At 46.0% G+C, this 14,435-nt stretch overlaps 1 protein-coding gene across 1 annotated transcript; it reads right to left on the reverse strand.

The window, feature by feature from the left end:
• Positions 1-4,984: 4,984 nt before the first annotated feature.
• Azgp1 (alpha-2-glycoprotein 1, zinc-binding) lies at positions 4,985-12,784 on the reverse strand. The gene is made up of 4 exons (XM_015491535.2): positions 12,639-12,784; positions 9,698-9,958; positions 7,958-8,233; positions 4,985-7,073 (listed from the first exon to the last, which is right to left on the reverse strand). Exons 1-4 carry the CDS (start codon positions 12,715-12,717, stop codon positions 6,751-6,753), a joined length of 939 nt encoding a protein of 312 aa, XP_015347021.1. The 5' UTR covers positions 12,718-12,784; the 3' UTR covers positions 4,985-6,750.
• Positions 12,785-14,435: the final 1,651 nt, after the last annotated feature.

A 14,435-nucleotide genomic window follows, 5' to 3' on the forward strand; every position in this document is an offset into this window, starting at 1 on the left:
CTAATTTTGGGGGCCAACAGAGGTGAGGCAAAGAACCTCACCCCCCCACTGGTGCATAGGCGTATCCACAAGTATGGCTATATGCTGGACTGGTAGTCAGTGACGGGTATGATCCAATTGCAGTGGTACCAACCTAAGACAGGAGGCTGACGCCTAGAGGTCAGATCATCCGATGGTGGGTAAGGACCATGTGTTGAATTGGACAACCTAACAGGCACGGTCCCTAAGCCACATTGCTTGTTGTTTAATTAATCAGAAGGGGGGAGATGCTGAGAGCCATAGCCAAGTAGGAATGACGCATGGCAATTTCCTTGTCAGCCTACCCAACGTTGCTTAGAGGGAGGACTCTCCATTGTGGAAATGGGCTTGCCTTGGACCCAGGTCATTTGCAGTGACATTGCATGAATGTTTGAGAGTTTTGGTTGAAAGGTGACCCTGTTCAGGGATTAGGGTGGATCCGGGTTTAGGGTGGATCCTGCTGGGAATAGGGCGGTTCCAGGTTTAGGTTGGATCCTGCTGGGAATAGGGTGTATCCTGCTGGCCTCCTGGAGTTCCTGTGGAGTTCTCGCGGGGTTCTGAGAGTATTTGGTACACAGAACCCGGGGGAGGGTGAATTTTCCCAGAACGTGTGTGTAGAGTGCCGGTGAGAGTTTGGGAATAAAGAATTGCTGTTTGAATCTACAAGGTGGTGTGGTGGCCCGGTTATTTTGTGCCCAGCTAGACTGTGGCAGGAGAAGCCATCGTGACTTCACCAAGAGTCAGACACCTTACCTGGAAATGTCCCAATCCAGGTGAGAGGAGTCAGCCTGCATTTTTTGCTTTCCAGCCACAAGAAGGCACCTTGGGAGCTGCCACACCGTGTCTAGAGGGTTCCCCCACCCCCACCCAGGCCAGGCTAATGAGATGGGTATGAACAGAGGATCTGTAGGTGGGTCAGGCGGACTAAGTAGAGGAAGTGAAACATGGGGCCTAACTGGAAATTTAGCATACGACCGTGGATACAGGGCAAGAAGTAAATCTGAGCTGTAAGAGAGCAAAGAAGGGTATGGAGAAAGGAATATCACTGATTGGATTGCAGGCTGGTCCTGGGCCTGGCTACTCTGCGAATCCAGGCAGTGATTGACAGCACTGAAAGTACCCTCTGACCTTTGTATTTGCAGTTATGCATCTGTCAATTCAACCTATTGTGGATCGGAAATACTTGGAACAAAAAGTGTCTTTACTGAACACATACAGATCTTTCCCCCTTATCCTTATCCCCCAAACAATGTAGTATAACAATTACTTTGATAGCATTTGTAACTCTTCCTCAGGTGAGACACAGGGAGTTGCTTTTTCTTATAGCAAACTGAGGATTCAGAATGTTCCAGTCTATCTGAAGCCACTTGGACCTTGGGTCCCCATTGACTGGGTGATGGCTGTAGAAGGTGAGTGCTGCGACCAGCGAGGCCAATTAAGCAGGTTCCAAGAAGGGCTATGGGGGATTAGAAAAATAAATACTCACTGACGCAGATTTTGAAGATAAAATAGTTGGGATCAGGTGGAGTGCTAATGGAGAAGCAGATCTAAAGAGTTACTCCAGCAATCTTTATTTATATATGTTTCATTATCAGGTTAAAGACTATGCATGCTTTATTTTTCATACTCAGAAAGTTAGAGGGCTAGAAACATTTATGTAGCTTTTCCACAGTTGTATTTTACAGTAGCAATATGTAATGTTAGGAGCTTTGTGTAGCTCTTGAGAAAGTCCATTGTTTAAAGTTACTGTTAAGCAGCAGCTTTGGAAATAATGGAGCTGGTGAAACTTTGTGGTTGCCTAACAGGAGAGTTCCTCTATTCTCAGGAACCATGTGCCTGAGATCAAGGTTCAGGTTGATAAGACTCTGCCTCAGAGCCTCCTCATGGAGGGCATTGCCACAGCAGCTAGGCATCCTGCATCCTTGCATAGGAACATTCCCAGGCGCTAGGCTTGCCACAGCCATGAGGTCATCTGAGACCCCAATCTCAGACACTGCTCTCCCATCCTCTGTCACCGCTCTCCCCAGCGAGGACAGGGATGATGGTGGAAGTAGATTGGATGGGACTCCTGATGGAGTGGGCACAGTGGGTAAGGAAAAAAGAGCTGAGAAGTTAGTTCTGGTTCCCAGGAGAATTGTGGTCTGAAGATCTAACTTTGGGACTCTTCAGCAGATTGATGGATTTTAAATTCATGAGAGTGGATGAAAATCCTAGGAGAGGGTATATACAGAAGCAGGGAGAAGTTCCATGCATTACCCAGGAAAGGCCAACCTGTTACCAAAACCAACACTCCCTATTTCAGAGGCTTAATAATTTGAATTCTTTACCAAGACCTACAAGGCCCTGCATGATCTGGCTTCTGCTGGCCCTTTCAGAACCATCTCTGATTGTTCTCCTCTTGTTCATGATGCTCCAGCCTGACTGGTCTCTACAGTGTTTCTCAAATGCTCCAAGATTTTTTCTATCCTGGGGCCTTGACATTTGCTGTGCTCTCTGCCCAGGATGCTCACCCCAGATCTTCCCATGACTTCTTCTGTTCATCTCTTAGATGTGAATTCAAATATCATCTCCTTAGAAAGGCCACTTCCTCCCTCCAGTCCCAATCACCTTTTGCCTTGCCACCTAGTTTTATGTTTCCATAGCATTTTATTTATTGGCTTGCATACTGATGGCCAGGACCTCTCCTCTAGAATATAAATTCCATGAAATCAGGGACACATTAAGTCTCATTCACTGTCATATTACTAGAACAGAGATGAGGCACATGATAAGTACTCACTAAATACTTATTGAATCCATGAAAAGAGGAAGAAAGGAGGGGTCCAACTGTGAGATGCTGCTAAGAGCTTGAACAAGATTAGATAGAAATGGGTAAATGACTTTGGCATTGAGAGTGTGGAGTGCCTAAATGACCTTGGAAAGAACAATTTCTCTCTATATTTTTAAGACATGGAGTCTCTCTGGGAGAGAAAAGGGAAATACTCAGGAATCATATTGGCCAAATTAGATTTTTATATAGTGTGCATGTATGAATATGTAACAACAAATTCCACCATCATGTACAACTGTCGTGCACCAATTAAAATAATGGGGGGGAAAGGACATGGAGTCTCTTTAGGTTGTACAGGCTGATTCCAAATTCCTGGGCTCAAGGGATCCTCCTGCCTCACACTCCTGAATAGCTGAGATTACAGACATGCAGAAAGAGCAATTTTAGTGGAAATAGTGATTGCTTTACTGGTGTGATTGGAGAATGGATGGGAAGTGATGACATGGAGGCAGTGGGCGTGGTCAGCACTTTTGATGAATTTTCCTGTGAAGCAAAGAAAGAAATGGAGGGAAAACTGGAGGGAAGGTGCTGCTATGGGAAGTTTTGCTTTATTTAAAAGAGGAGAGACTATAACATGGTTATAGTCTAGCAATGTTGGAGAGAGATAGGAGAACCAGGTCAATAAGGTCCTTGAGTAGGAGAAAGAGGATGAGGTCCAGAGCACATGGGGAAGGATAGTTTTTCTGTAGGAGGAAAGACATTTCCCCTGGTGAAATAAGTGCAGGGAAGAGAAGATGGGTACCTATACCATTGGGATCATGGATTCAGTGATGTGAATGGGGGTGTTTAGTTTGATGAGTCATTTTTTTCTCAATGAAGTTCTAGAGTCTCTTCTTTCTTCTGTATTTGGGTTCAAAACTTTGCTCTACTATAAGGGGCTTGTTGACACATATTAGATTTGCCCTGAACTAGTGCTTTTCCTAGAACATATTCTCGTGGGAACAGTTTATTCCCTCTGTGTGTATGTGTAATCTCATTAATAAAAACCAAACCATTTATGAGAAAATTCTACTGGCACAGTGAGCTTTGCGAGCGGTTTTACACTTGGGGGTGGCTTCAGGTGTACCCAGTGGGAATTCTAGTCCTTTTACCCACTCTGCCCAAAGACCCGTGATTCTGAGCTCTTATTTTATGGCTAGTTTTATGTTCAGGATGACATCAGTTACATCAAGGGCAATTGCTGAATTTTCAAAAGAAATTAATTTTAAATCATTTTCCTTTAGAAATGAAAATGGGCCACACATCTCCTTAAAAAGGTTGGTGGAAACATGAGATGTTTGTTGAGTGGTGTGAGGATGGCCTTAGGCCTGAACCTAAGCAATCCATTTTAAAAACTCCAGTTTGAAACCTGCAGTCTCACCAGGCATGCCTAAGGAGCCCTCCAGTATGTCCCTCAGACACAAACAAGTCACCTCTCCCCACTGTGATAAACTCATAGTGAAGCCTCTGGCAGGCTGTCTTCCAAGATAAGAGGGAAAAGTACCTGATAAGAGAGAAAGGTGAAAAGATCAGGGTGGGGACCACCAGATGCTTTAACCCCACAGTAAATTATGTCACTGAGAAATCTGGTGGCAGCTGATAAGGATTGAAAGGGGGGGTCAAAACCCCCCGAATTTGGTATAAGTAATAGAGCAAATGAATTGACATTAGCCAGCTGACACTGATGCTCTCACGCTGGAGAGCCTGATGAGGACCTGGACTGACATCCCAACTCTTCTCATCATTTGCCTGATCCTCTGCATCTTCCTCACCTCTCTCAAACTCTACAGCCACATCTTGACCCTGGTGAGAGCTGCAACTTCTCCCTAGGATCCTCTCCTCAACATCAGCTCCACCCCAGGAGAAGCCTGCCTGGGTTCCTGGTCTGATCACCACGGTCTGAGTGAGTGTGCACCTGCTGGACTCAGAGCCTAAGGCTTGAGACTTTTGATCTGACACTTGAGCTTAACACGCGGAGGGAATGTCTATCATGAGCCTGTCATGCTTAAGTGTGTTGGCAGTGCTTAGAATTAATCTAGAATTGTTTGCTGTGAATTGATTCTATTACAGTGCCTAGCATTATGGATTGTCATTTTCTTGATTAAGATCCTATAGAGTGAAATTGTATTGAGTGATTTGAGTGAATAAAGCATTGACTAGGGCAGAAGCACATGGACATTCTTTATTCCTCCCCCTGGACTGCATAAGTCGCACCCGTTGCCCATCCTGACAAGTGGGAACACAGTGATCCGTGTTTGGTTTCCAGGACTCCTCTCTCCTCTTGGTGTGCTCAGTCCATGCCCATGGACTGCTCCCAGGTCATCTTCCTTGGCAGGCCCTGTGACCCTCCCCTCTCAGCAGTCTCACACCCAACTGGTTAGGAGCATTCTTTTGATACTTCTGAAATCTGACTCCCTCCAGGAAGTTTTCCCTGAGTTTCTGAATGTCTCTGTGTCCCTCTCCCCCTCCACCTGGATGCCTGGCCAAGACTTTGTTTATTGAGGCTTCCTCCTCCTTGTCCACCCCTTCATCTTTTCTTTGGATCAGATCCTTTCAGTCACAGGTTGGATCAGATTCATTCCAGTCTTCCTTAGCCCATCCTGCTTATGTTGATTTTGGTTTCCTCTTTGATTCACAATGTTTATCCTATTACTTTTTATTTGTTCAAGGTCTTATCATATTTTGAAGGATCAATGGCTGTATTTTTCTCTCTTAAATATTTTGATTTTCTTCCCTGCAACTCTCTACTGTTCAAATGGGGCTCTTTATTTCCTCTGGTTTCTTGTAGACTAAGGAAGTAATTTCTCAGGTTTTTTTTTTTTTTTTTTTTGCCATGCTGGGGATTGAACTCAGTGCCTGTGCATGGGAGGCAAGCACTCTACCAGCTGAGCTATATCCCCAGCCCAATTTCTCAGTTTTTGGTATTCAAATTGAACCCAAAGTATTAAAACAAAAACAAAAACAAAACCAGAGATGTAACCTTTAAATTCAGACTTTCAAGAAAGAGAAGCCTCTTGACTCAGAATTTGGAAGTCTGCTTCTGACTACTTAACAGCTGGGAGGACTGAATTTGGAGTAATCCAGAGTGGGAGGCTGAGGGCATGTTATAAAGAGAGTTCTTTCCATGTAGGAAAGAAGAACACAACCATGGTAGGTAAGGCTCAGTAGAAAGGTCAGCTGTGAGGGTTCTGCTCTACCCTTGGGCATTAAACCTGCGGATGGCAGAGGTGACTCAATTGAAAAAACACACTCAGATGGACTTGGAGGGAGTCCAAGAACATCAAGGCTGATTCCTGCTTCCTTGGGAGTGCACCTGGAGAGAGGAGGCCTCTCAAATAAGCTCTGGCTGCGTGTGGTTCAGGGCTAACGTATATGGGAAAGATTGAGTTGCTGAAGTGGAGGACCATGTCTCACAGGGAGCAAGGAAAACAGGTACAGAAGTGTTGGGTTTTACAGATTTCGGGGGCTTGACAGCCAGTGAAGTCATGGCCTCATCTGTGGACATCAGCAGTGGATGCTAGAACAAGGTCCACAGGACTGGGTGGTCTAAGCCATGCTGGAGACATCCCAAGGTCCATATGCCCAAGGGTGAACCATTATTTCAGTTGGGTACCAAGAATTTCAGATGAATCAAATGCTTGGGGAAGGGGCAGAATGAATGATTCAGTCAACTCACATTTTTATAGCCAGTTCACAGTTTGAAAACATCTTTCTCTGCTGGGCCAGGCAAGGGGAGTATTGTGGGTGAGGTTTTAAAGACTGGACCATGGAGAGTTTAGGAGGTGAACAGTCAGAGTGAACTCAGTGGCAAGTCTCCTGTCTCCAAATCCACCATCTGGATTTGCACTTCCTTTTGCACTGTTTTCCCGGGACCTTGTTGGTGACATTGACGATGATTTCTAAAGTTCAACTCTCTTATGTGACTACTGAGGAGTCCCCAATTTACCTTCAGCCCTGGCTTTCTGCCTTCCATTCCATGGCACTGTGAGGGGCTGGGCCAGCCCACTGTGCTCCACGAGGCAGAGGTAAGGGGCTCTGTCCTCAGGGGGGACTCCCACCACCACCCAGGACTGGTAAGTACCATTTCCACTGGGAAGAATCTCTCCCCCTGCTTTAGTTTCCTGCACCTTGCCGGCCCGAGTCCAGCGCAAACCGATTCTTTGTGGATAGAAGTCATAAGCCAGGCATTTGAGTGTTCTGTTTCTTCCCGGGGCCACATGGCTGGTGACTGACACAGAGGGAGGATCTGTGGAGGGACAGGAGATGGACACTGAGGGCTTGAGGCGGACTTTTCCCTTGTCATGTCCCTTCCATTCCCAAACCCCCAGATGTCGCTATCAGCAGGTCTCTAAGTTGTGCGCCCCCCTCCCCAAAGAAATCTTTAAGAAGATCAGGGAAGATTGAGGCTCTCTGTTGGGTCATGGAATGTCTACTCAGTTACCTTCTTCCTACCCCACTGTATATTGACTTATGATAGCAACAAGTTGTGAATTTGTGAATTCCTTATATGTTTCCCTGGTGTGCCTAAATCTCAGTGGGGTTTGTAGCTCTTTTCTTCTCTAGTCTTGACCCAGCTCCTTGGCTCTTCCTGTGTCTCTGTCTATCAAACTCCTCTCTGCTCTGTTGCGCTCTTCTCTCTCCCTACCTCTCCAATCAAAGCCTCAGTTTGTGGCACTTAGTTCTGTTCACACTTGCCTTTCCTTCCAAGCTGGACTTCTCTCCACAAACAAGACAAGAGGCATCAGGAGTAGAAAAAAGTGTTCATGGGATGTGAACTCTGAAATATGGAATTTGAAACCTGATTCTGTCTGTTATGGCTAGTATTAACTTAGCCTCTCTGAGCCCCAATTTCTTTATCTGTGAAATAGGGGGTTATTTGGAGAAGGTTACCATCAAGACAGTGGTTTTTCTGGCTCCTCCAACTTGAAATTTGGATAAATGTTGTTTTTGGATCTCACCTCTTATCCTCTCAGGGAAGGAATGAATTCTAGGAAGTGAAAAGTGGGGGACCAAAGGATTCCCAGGGGTGGATGAAAGCAGCCTGAGATGACCCCCTGAACTCCCAGCCTGAGATCATCTTGGTCTTTCTCAGCTCAGTACTGGGAGTAGGTTCCAGGAAGCTCTGAGTACCTTGTTGGTCCAGGTGAGTCCTGCTGTGGTTCAGGTACCTCTGCAGTATCTCAGGGCACTCCTGCTCCAGGTATGCCTTGGCCCGCTGCACATAGACCTTTTCTGCTTCCCACTTCTTCTTGGTGTTCAGGGCTGCTGGGTCCAAGGGGACCCAGGCTGGGATTTCTTTGTTGAATTCAATGAAGTCCTGTCCATCATAGGCATACCTCCAGAATGCCCCACTGCTTCTATTATTCTGGATATCACAGCCGAACATTCCCTGAAAGGTGTGAGACCCTGAAGCCTCCCCCAAACCCACAGGGAGCCAATCAGCCTGGTGCCAAATCCAGCTGAATGACTCTCATTCCTGCACACTTTGCAAACAAATAGGAAGAAAACTTTTGGATCTCTCCTTTCCTCTCAATTCTAGGTGGAGTTTATCTGCCCACATAAGAAAACATAATTTGATCCCTTTCTCCCTCTTTTCCAGTGGTTGGCATCTTTTTTTTTCTGAGTTTTTAAAGCTTCAACCCCTTTGTGCACAACGACTCTCAGAAACTGACCTTCTTAGGGAACGTTCAGTCTGAATAGCTCTGAGAGTGCAAATCCCAGATCTCTCTTCACCACACTGGCCTGTTCATGAGATTGAGCCTTATCTCTCTATGCTTTTCATATCTCTGAAATGGCAATGATAGCAGTGCTATTTTAGGAGGTTATTGAAAGTGAGATGTATTGATATCTGGGCCTGGCACATAATAAGTGCCCAATAAAAAGATAGCCACCAAGACCTTCTAATATTGTGCTCATATTTTTCTCTTTTCTTCCTCTTTTCTTATAATTACTTACTTCAACATTTCTATTACAGTCTTCCGGTGTCCTTCCTGCTCCTATTTGGGACACACCAGCCCAGGCCATTTTCCTTACCAAGACTTTCCATGCCAAATCCTTCAGATTTATACTTAACTCTTGCCTCCTTTTGAAAACCTTCAGATTTCAGGTGGCTTCTTGGAGATTTTTTTTTTTAACTCAGAAGCCCAGCCTTGATATCCTGTCTTATAAAATTATCTGACATCTGCAGTTTATCAAGTCTGATTGGTTGCCTTGGTGGGTAGACTGTGAGGTTTTTATCCTGACCCTATCACGTAACTCATGAAACTCAACATTATGAAACTCTAACAGTCTGTGGTTTTGAACCCAGCACTTTCTGAGCTGTCAGTATGGACCATGAGTTTGTTGTGCTGGGTATTTTCTCTCTCTTCATTTAACATACTTCAGTTGAGCAAATAGTATTGGCTGCACCTCGTCCTAGGCCCTGGGGCTGCAGGGGAGAGCAAAACACATGCTGCCTCCTTCATGGAATTGATGTAGGTAAGTTTTCCAGAACCTCATGGAGGCAGGTCTCAATCCTCCAGATAATTAAAAAACTTGCTCACTGTCAAGCAGCGACTGATGGAAGAATGTACCACGTGAACTCAGCTCTGACTGACTCCAAGGTTACTCACCATCCACTCAACATCCCTGAACAGGGGTGAGCCTCACTTCCTGTGTGAGCTGAGGCCTGGAGCAAGGATGGGAGGCCATATGGAAGGAGGACACTATGGGAGGGGGCATTAGGTCCAGATGTGTCTGCGTATTTCTATTTGTGCCTCCTGCTCCACCTTTGGGGGAGGGACTATCTTCAACCTGTTGGCCCCTTTCCACTCACACTTATAGGGCTGCCTCTTGAGCTAAGACCCTCCCCGTGGCCTGCATTTCACTGACCTCTGCTGTCCTTGTGGTAGTCCATGATGTCTTTCAGGGTCACCAGGAAGATTTCCTCCCGGGCCTTCTGAAGTTGGCTCTCCTTCTCCCAGTCCCCCATTCCTTCTACTTGGCTCCATGGTCCCAGGGGCTCTGCTTTCCTGCCCTCACTATCGTAGTGGAAGAAGGCCTGGTCATTGAGGAAGGCAGTGGCCTGAAACCTGGGGAGGACTTTACTAGGCCTGGACACCCCAGTGTAGAGAAAGGTCAGAGAATAAGGACCTGAAAAAGATGAGAAGACTCAGAGGGGTGGGGTCCATGCATGGGGACACCCACTGTGCACCAGAAGAGAAGACCTGTCCCTGAGGCCTCTGTCCCTGAGGTCTCTTCCCAGCTCTCTCAGTCCTGCTGTCAGTCTCCCACTACTGGAAGTTTGAGCAAGCGAATGGACTCGGCTCTCATTCTGGGACTGACTTTTCATATGTCTTCGCTACATTGTTCCTCTGTTTGGCATGTAAGATAATATTTCTCAACCTTCTTGTGGGTATCTTGGGACCATGTGGCTGAGTTCTGGCAAAAGAGAAAAATGAGGCAACCTCATTCTTCTGGTCCTATGAGCTGCCTTGCACCTTCTCTCTTCCCTTTAGGCAATGACTATGGAGACCAACCAGCCTGGATCCCTGTGTCACCTTATGGAGGAGAGGAAAGTGGCCTGATACGCACAAACTTGATGGTAACCTGACAAATACATATAGTTAGAAAATATGGGAAGGAGAATTTACTAGAAATTCCAAGAAATGACCCAGGATGGGTCAGTACAGGGCAAGACTACAACCAGTCTCAGAATTCTGAGGGATATACCTGCATTTTGATACCAAGCAGCAACTCGAAGAGGGGGACATTTCCATAATGAGTTCCATAATTGGTTCATGAGATAGTTCATGTGAATTTTAATCATGTTGGGGTCATATGGCAGATTCCTAATTAGTTTATAATAGACATGGTTAACATTTAAATCAGTTGTGGAGGTGAAACCTCAGTGTAGACCCCAGAAATTATTCTTCCTAATTAGTTTATAATAAACATGATTAACATTTAAATAAGTTGTGGAGGTAAAACCTCAGTGGAGACCCCAGAAAAGTAGAGTGACTGCCATGTCTACCCAGGAAAGCCACCAACATCAGCTTGCAGGTGTAGAAAGCACCACTACGGTGTTGAATATTACAGAGAGGGGTAGGGCAGCCTAGGATTTGGGGACTCACCTGTCATAGCAGTGTGCACAAGATGCTAGAGTTGGAACTTTGGGATTTAATGTCTGCCCTTCTGGGTTTGGTCTTCTTTTGGGTCAATGGCTCCTTTCTACTCTCCTATCCCTCCCATTTGGAGTGGGAATATATACCCTGTCTGCCCCATAATTGTATATCATAAATAGTAACTTGTTTTGATTTTATGGATTCAAAGCTTCAAGGAGTATGCCTTGAGTCTCAGTTGAGACTTTGGATTTTGGATTAATGCTGGATGAGTTAAGACTTTGGGACTTCTAGGGATGAATGATTACATATTTTATAATATGAGAAGGACATGAACTCTTGGCAGTTAGGGATGGAAAGTTAAGAAGAGAGAGAAAAACTAGACATAATCTGTATTCCCTTTTCTTTTGCTATGTGATGCTTTGTGTTGCCTCAGACCCCGCCAGCAAGAAGGTCACTCTCAGATTAGGCCCCTTAGAACCATGTACCTCCAGAACCATGAGCCAAAATAAATCCTTTTTCTTTATAAAGTTAACCCACCTCTGCTGTTTCATTACAGTAATGAAAAAGATGACTAAGTACATCAGTAGACCCTGAGTAAAGCAGATTATTCTCCATAATGTGGGTGGGTCTCATCCGACTGGTTGAAGGCCTCAAGAGAAAAGACTGACTCCTCCCTCCCTGCCAAAGAAGAAAGAATCTAGTCTCTGGACTATGTTTGAATTCAAGACTGCAATGTTAACTCTTTCCTGAGTCCCTAATCTGCTGGCCTGTTCTGCAGATTTTAGGATAAGCCAGACCCTACAACTGTGTACCCCATTCTTTAAAATAAAATTCTTTCCCCCATTAAAAAATCTATCTATCTATCTATCTATCTATCTATCTATCTATCTATCTATCTATCTATCTATGTATCTGTCATTTATCTATTACCCATCCATCCCTCCATCCTATTGTGTCTCTCTGACAAATCTGGATTTTGGTATAGAATGTGCTTAACATTCTAAACATGATTGTTATAAAACAAACATAAAAAAAACCTATTTGACAATTTGTGACTGCAAGGAATTTTAAACTTGCACAGGTTAAAAGCCCATAGCTCATCTCTCTTCATCCTGAACCCTTGATGCCATAAACAGCCTCATTCCCTGTTGTAGAATCAACCCTGGATTTCCCTGAGTGTCCCCACCTGTCTTCCATCCCAGCCCCTTGCTTTCTAGATTCATGGTGGGGTGAGGACTGGGTTTCCTTTAGCTAATTGCTTTCCTGCTTGCCCCTGGGGAGCCCCCCTGCTCGCTCTCTCTCTTCTCTTCTCTTCTCTCTCTCTCTCTCTCTGTCTCACTGAGTCAGGCAGGTGTGCCTATCTACTGGAAGGAAGGAAGGAACAAGATTAGAAGCAGCTCTCTCCGTGTGGTTTCTGCCTCATCCTGCTGTTTAATCCCAGGAAAGTCACTTTGCCTTTTCTATGTCTTAGTTTTTTTTTCACTTGGGTTTTAGATTCAGATTCTTTAAGGTCTTAATGAGCAGGAGTCCAGAGGCCCCCTGAATGCTTCTAGAAGTGTGAGCTGAGTTAGTTGACGGTCTTGCACACCCATGACTATGACATGCCAGGGAATCCCAGCCACAGGGGGTCCTTCTCCCTGCCATTCTGTCTTGTTCTTTGCCTTCCCACCATTCTTCTCCAGCACCTATCCCTTGCTTTCCCCACTCACCAGCTTGGGTCTCCTGGGGGACTGCATGACCCAGAAGAAGCGGCAGAGACAGCAGAACAGGTACCATTGTTTCCATCATGTCTGGCTGGAAGGTTCTGGACAGGAAACAGCTCTTTCCTTGGGTCCTGGCACCCTGCCCAGGGGAGGTGAATTCACAGGCCAATGAGGGAGCCAGGATGGGTTCCTCCCCGAAGAATGTGAAAAAAGGATTCATGAACCGGCTTGGCAGTGTGGTCAGGGGGTCTACAGACAGGCTCTGCAAGCAGAGTGGAGAGAGCTGATCTCAGGATTCTGAATTCCTTGGGTGAAAGAATGCCAGTGGGCTAGAGGTGTGGGTGAAGAGTGGTAGACGTCTGGGATGTGTGTCTATGGTGACACAACTGCCCTGGGGTCATTGGGGGGATTGGGGTGTTGTGGGACCATACTTCACCCCTCTCCTCTGGAAAAATTATTTATATGTCAGAGCTTGGGTAAACCCCAGCTAGTGAAACCAAGGGGACACCTAAACTGACCCTCTAGTGTCACTTGCTTTTAGTTGACTTTAAAACCACTAATTCTGGAAGTCACTAGCTGAGCAATATATTATTCATCTCTCACCAGGTTTGCTACAGTTGACACCTCTGACATGTGGGTCATGATGGTAACATAGATTAGGTTATTTTACAGGGACTTGAAAGCTACTGGCTTTTCACTTGGGTTTGCACAAGTGTTCGATGCGTGACCTTTTGATGGCAGAAGGCTAAAAACTCCGCCTTGGAATCATGTGTTGTCATTTTGGTAACACTAGTCCCGTGAAGAGCGATAAACATTTGACTGCGCATGTGCAGACCCTGATTGCTTCACCTCCAAAAACCTTTCTTTGCACCTAAAACATCCTACTTTCTTACTCCATAGATATCCCCAAATCCTACCTGACAGGAGGCAGATTTGATATGTGGGGTTCGCCCTCCGCACTCAGTTGCTTGTGAATAAACTCTGTTTGCAAAACTCTTTCGCATTGATGGCATGCTGTGTGGGGACTGAGTGGTGGCGGGGGTGATGCAAACTTGGCCTGATTTGGCATCACAAGGGGACAACCATTATTCTCTCGCACACTGCTCCCAACCAGAGCGTCATCTTGAGGACATATCCACCTCTTTCCCTTTCCATGCCTGGGACATCCCGACCCTCCATCATGGAAGCATAAACAGCCAGAAATAGGCGTGCACACGGCTTAGGCTCAGCAAGCACTTGCTCCTGTCCTGCCCGTTGAGTCAGGAGTCAGGGAACCGAAGCGGGCGCAGTGGACATCCCTTCCTAGTGGGTCTCGACAGTGACCCAGCTCCTGTGAGCTCCCTAGCAGTGGTGGCTGAGGTGGCGCCAATGTCCAGCGCTTGACGGTACCGGCGGTCAAAACTGTGGCATCTGGCGCCCCCTGCTGGCAGCTGCCGTGCATTCGTGAAGTGATTTTGACTGTGTTGCTTCTGCTTAATTCTGAGCCTGGGTTCTCCAGCCCTTCTGTGGACTCTGAGCGCTAACCAACCAACAAATATTCTGCTTAAAGTCAGAACTCAGTTCTGTTTCTAGCAACGGTTGATCCTGACAGATGCAGAAATTTGTACCAGGATTATTTTCAGGCCACAGTCTCTCAGGCAGCTGAAGGACTGGGAATCTGAGATTGGTTATAGGGGCCATACTGGGGCTGAAGGAAGTGAAAAACCGAAAGACTTGGGTAAGTTTTGCTGGCCTAGTATGAAGTGGTGGCTAAAACTGTGGACTGAGTTCTCTCTTGTGGTGGACAGGAGCAACGGTCATTGA

The sequence above is a fragment of the Marmota marmota genome, unplaced genomic scaffold (assembly GCF_001458135.2).
Source record: "Marmota marmota marmota unplaced genomic scaffold, marMar, whole genome shotgun sequence".
In the NCBI taxonomy this organism is placed as follows: domain Eukaryota; kingdom Metazoa; phylum Chordata; class Mammalia; order Rodentia; family Sciuridae; genus Marmota; species Marmota marmota.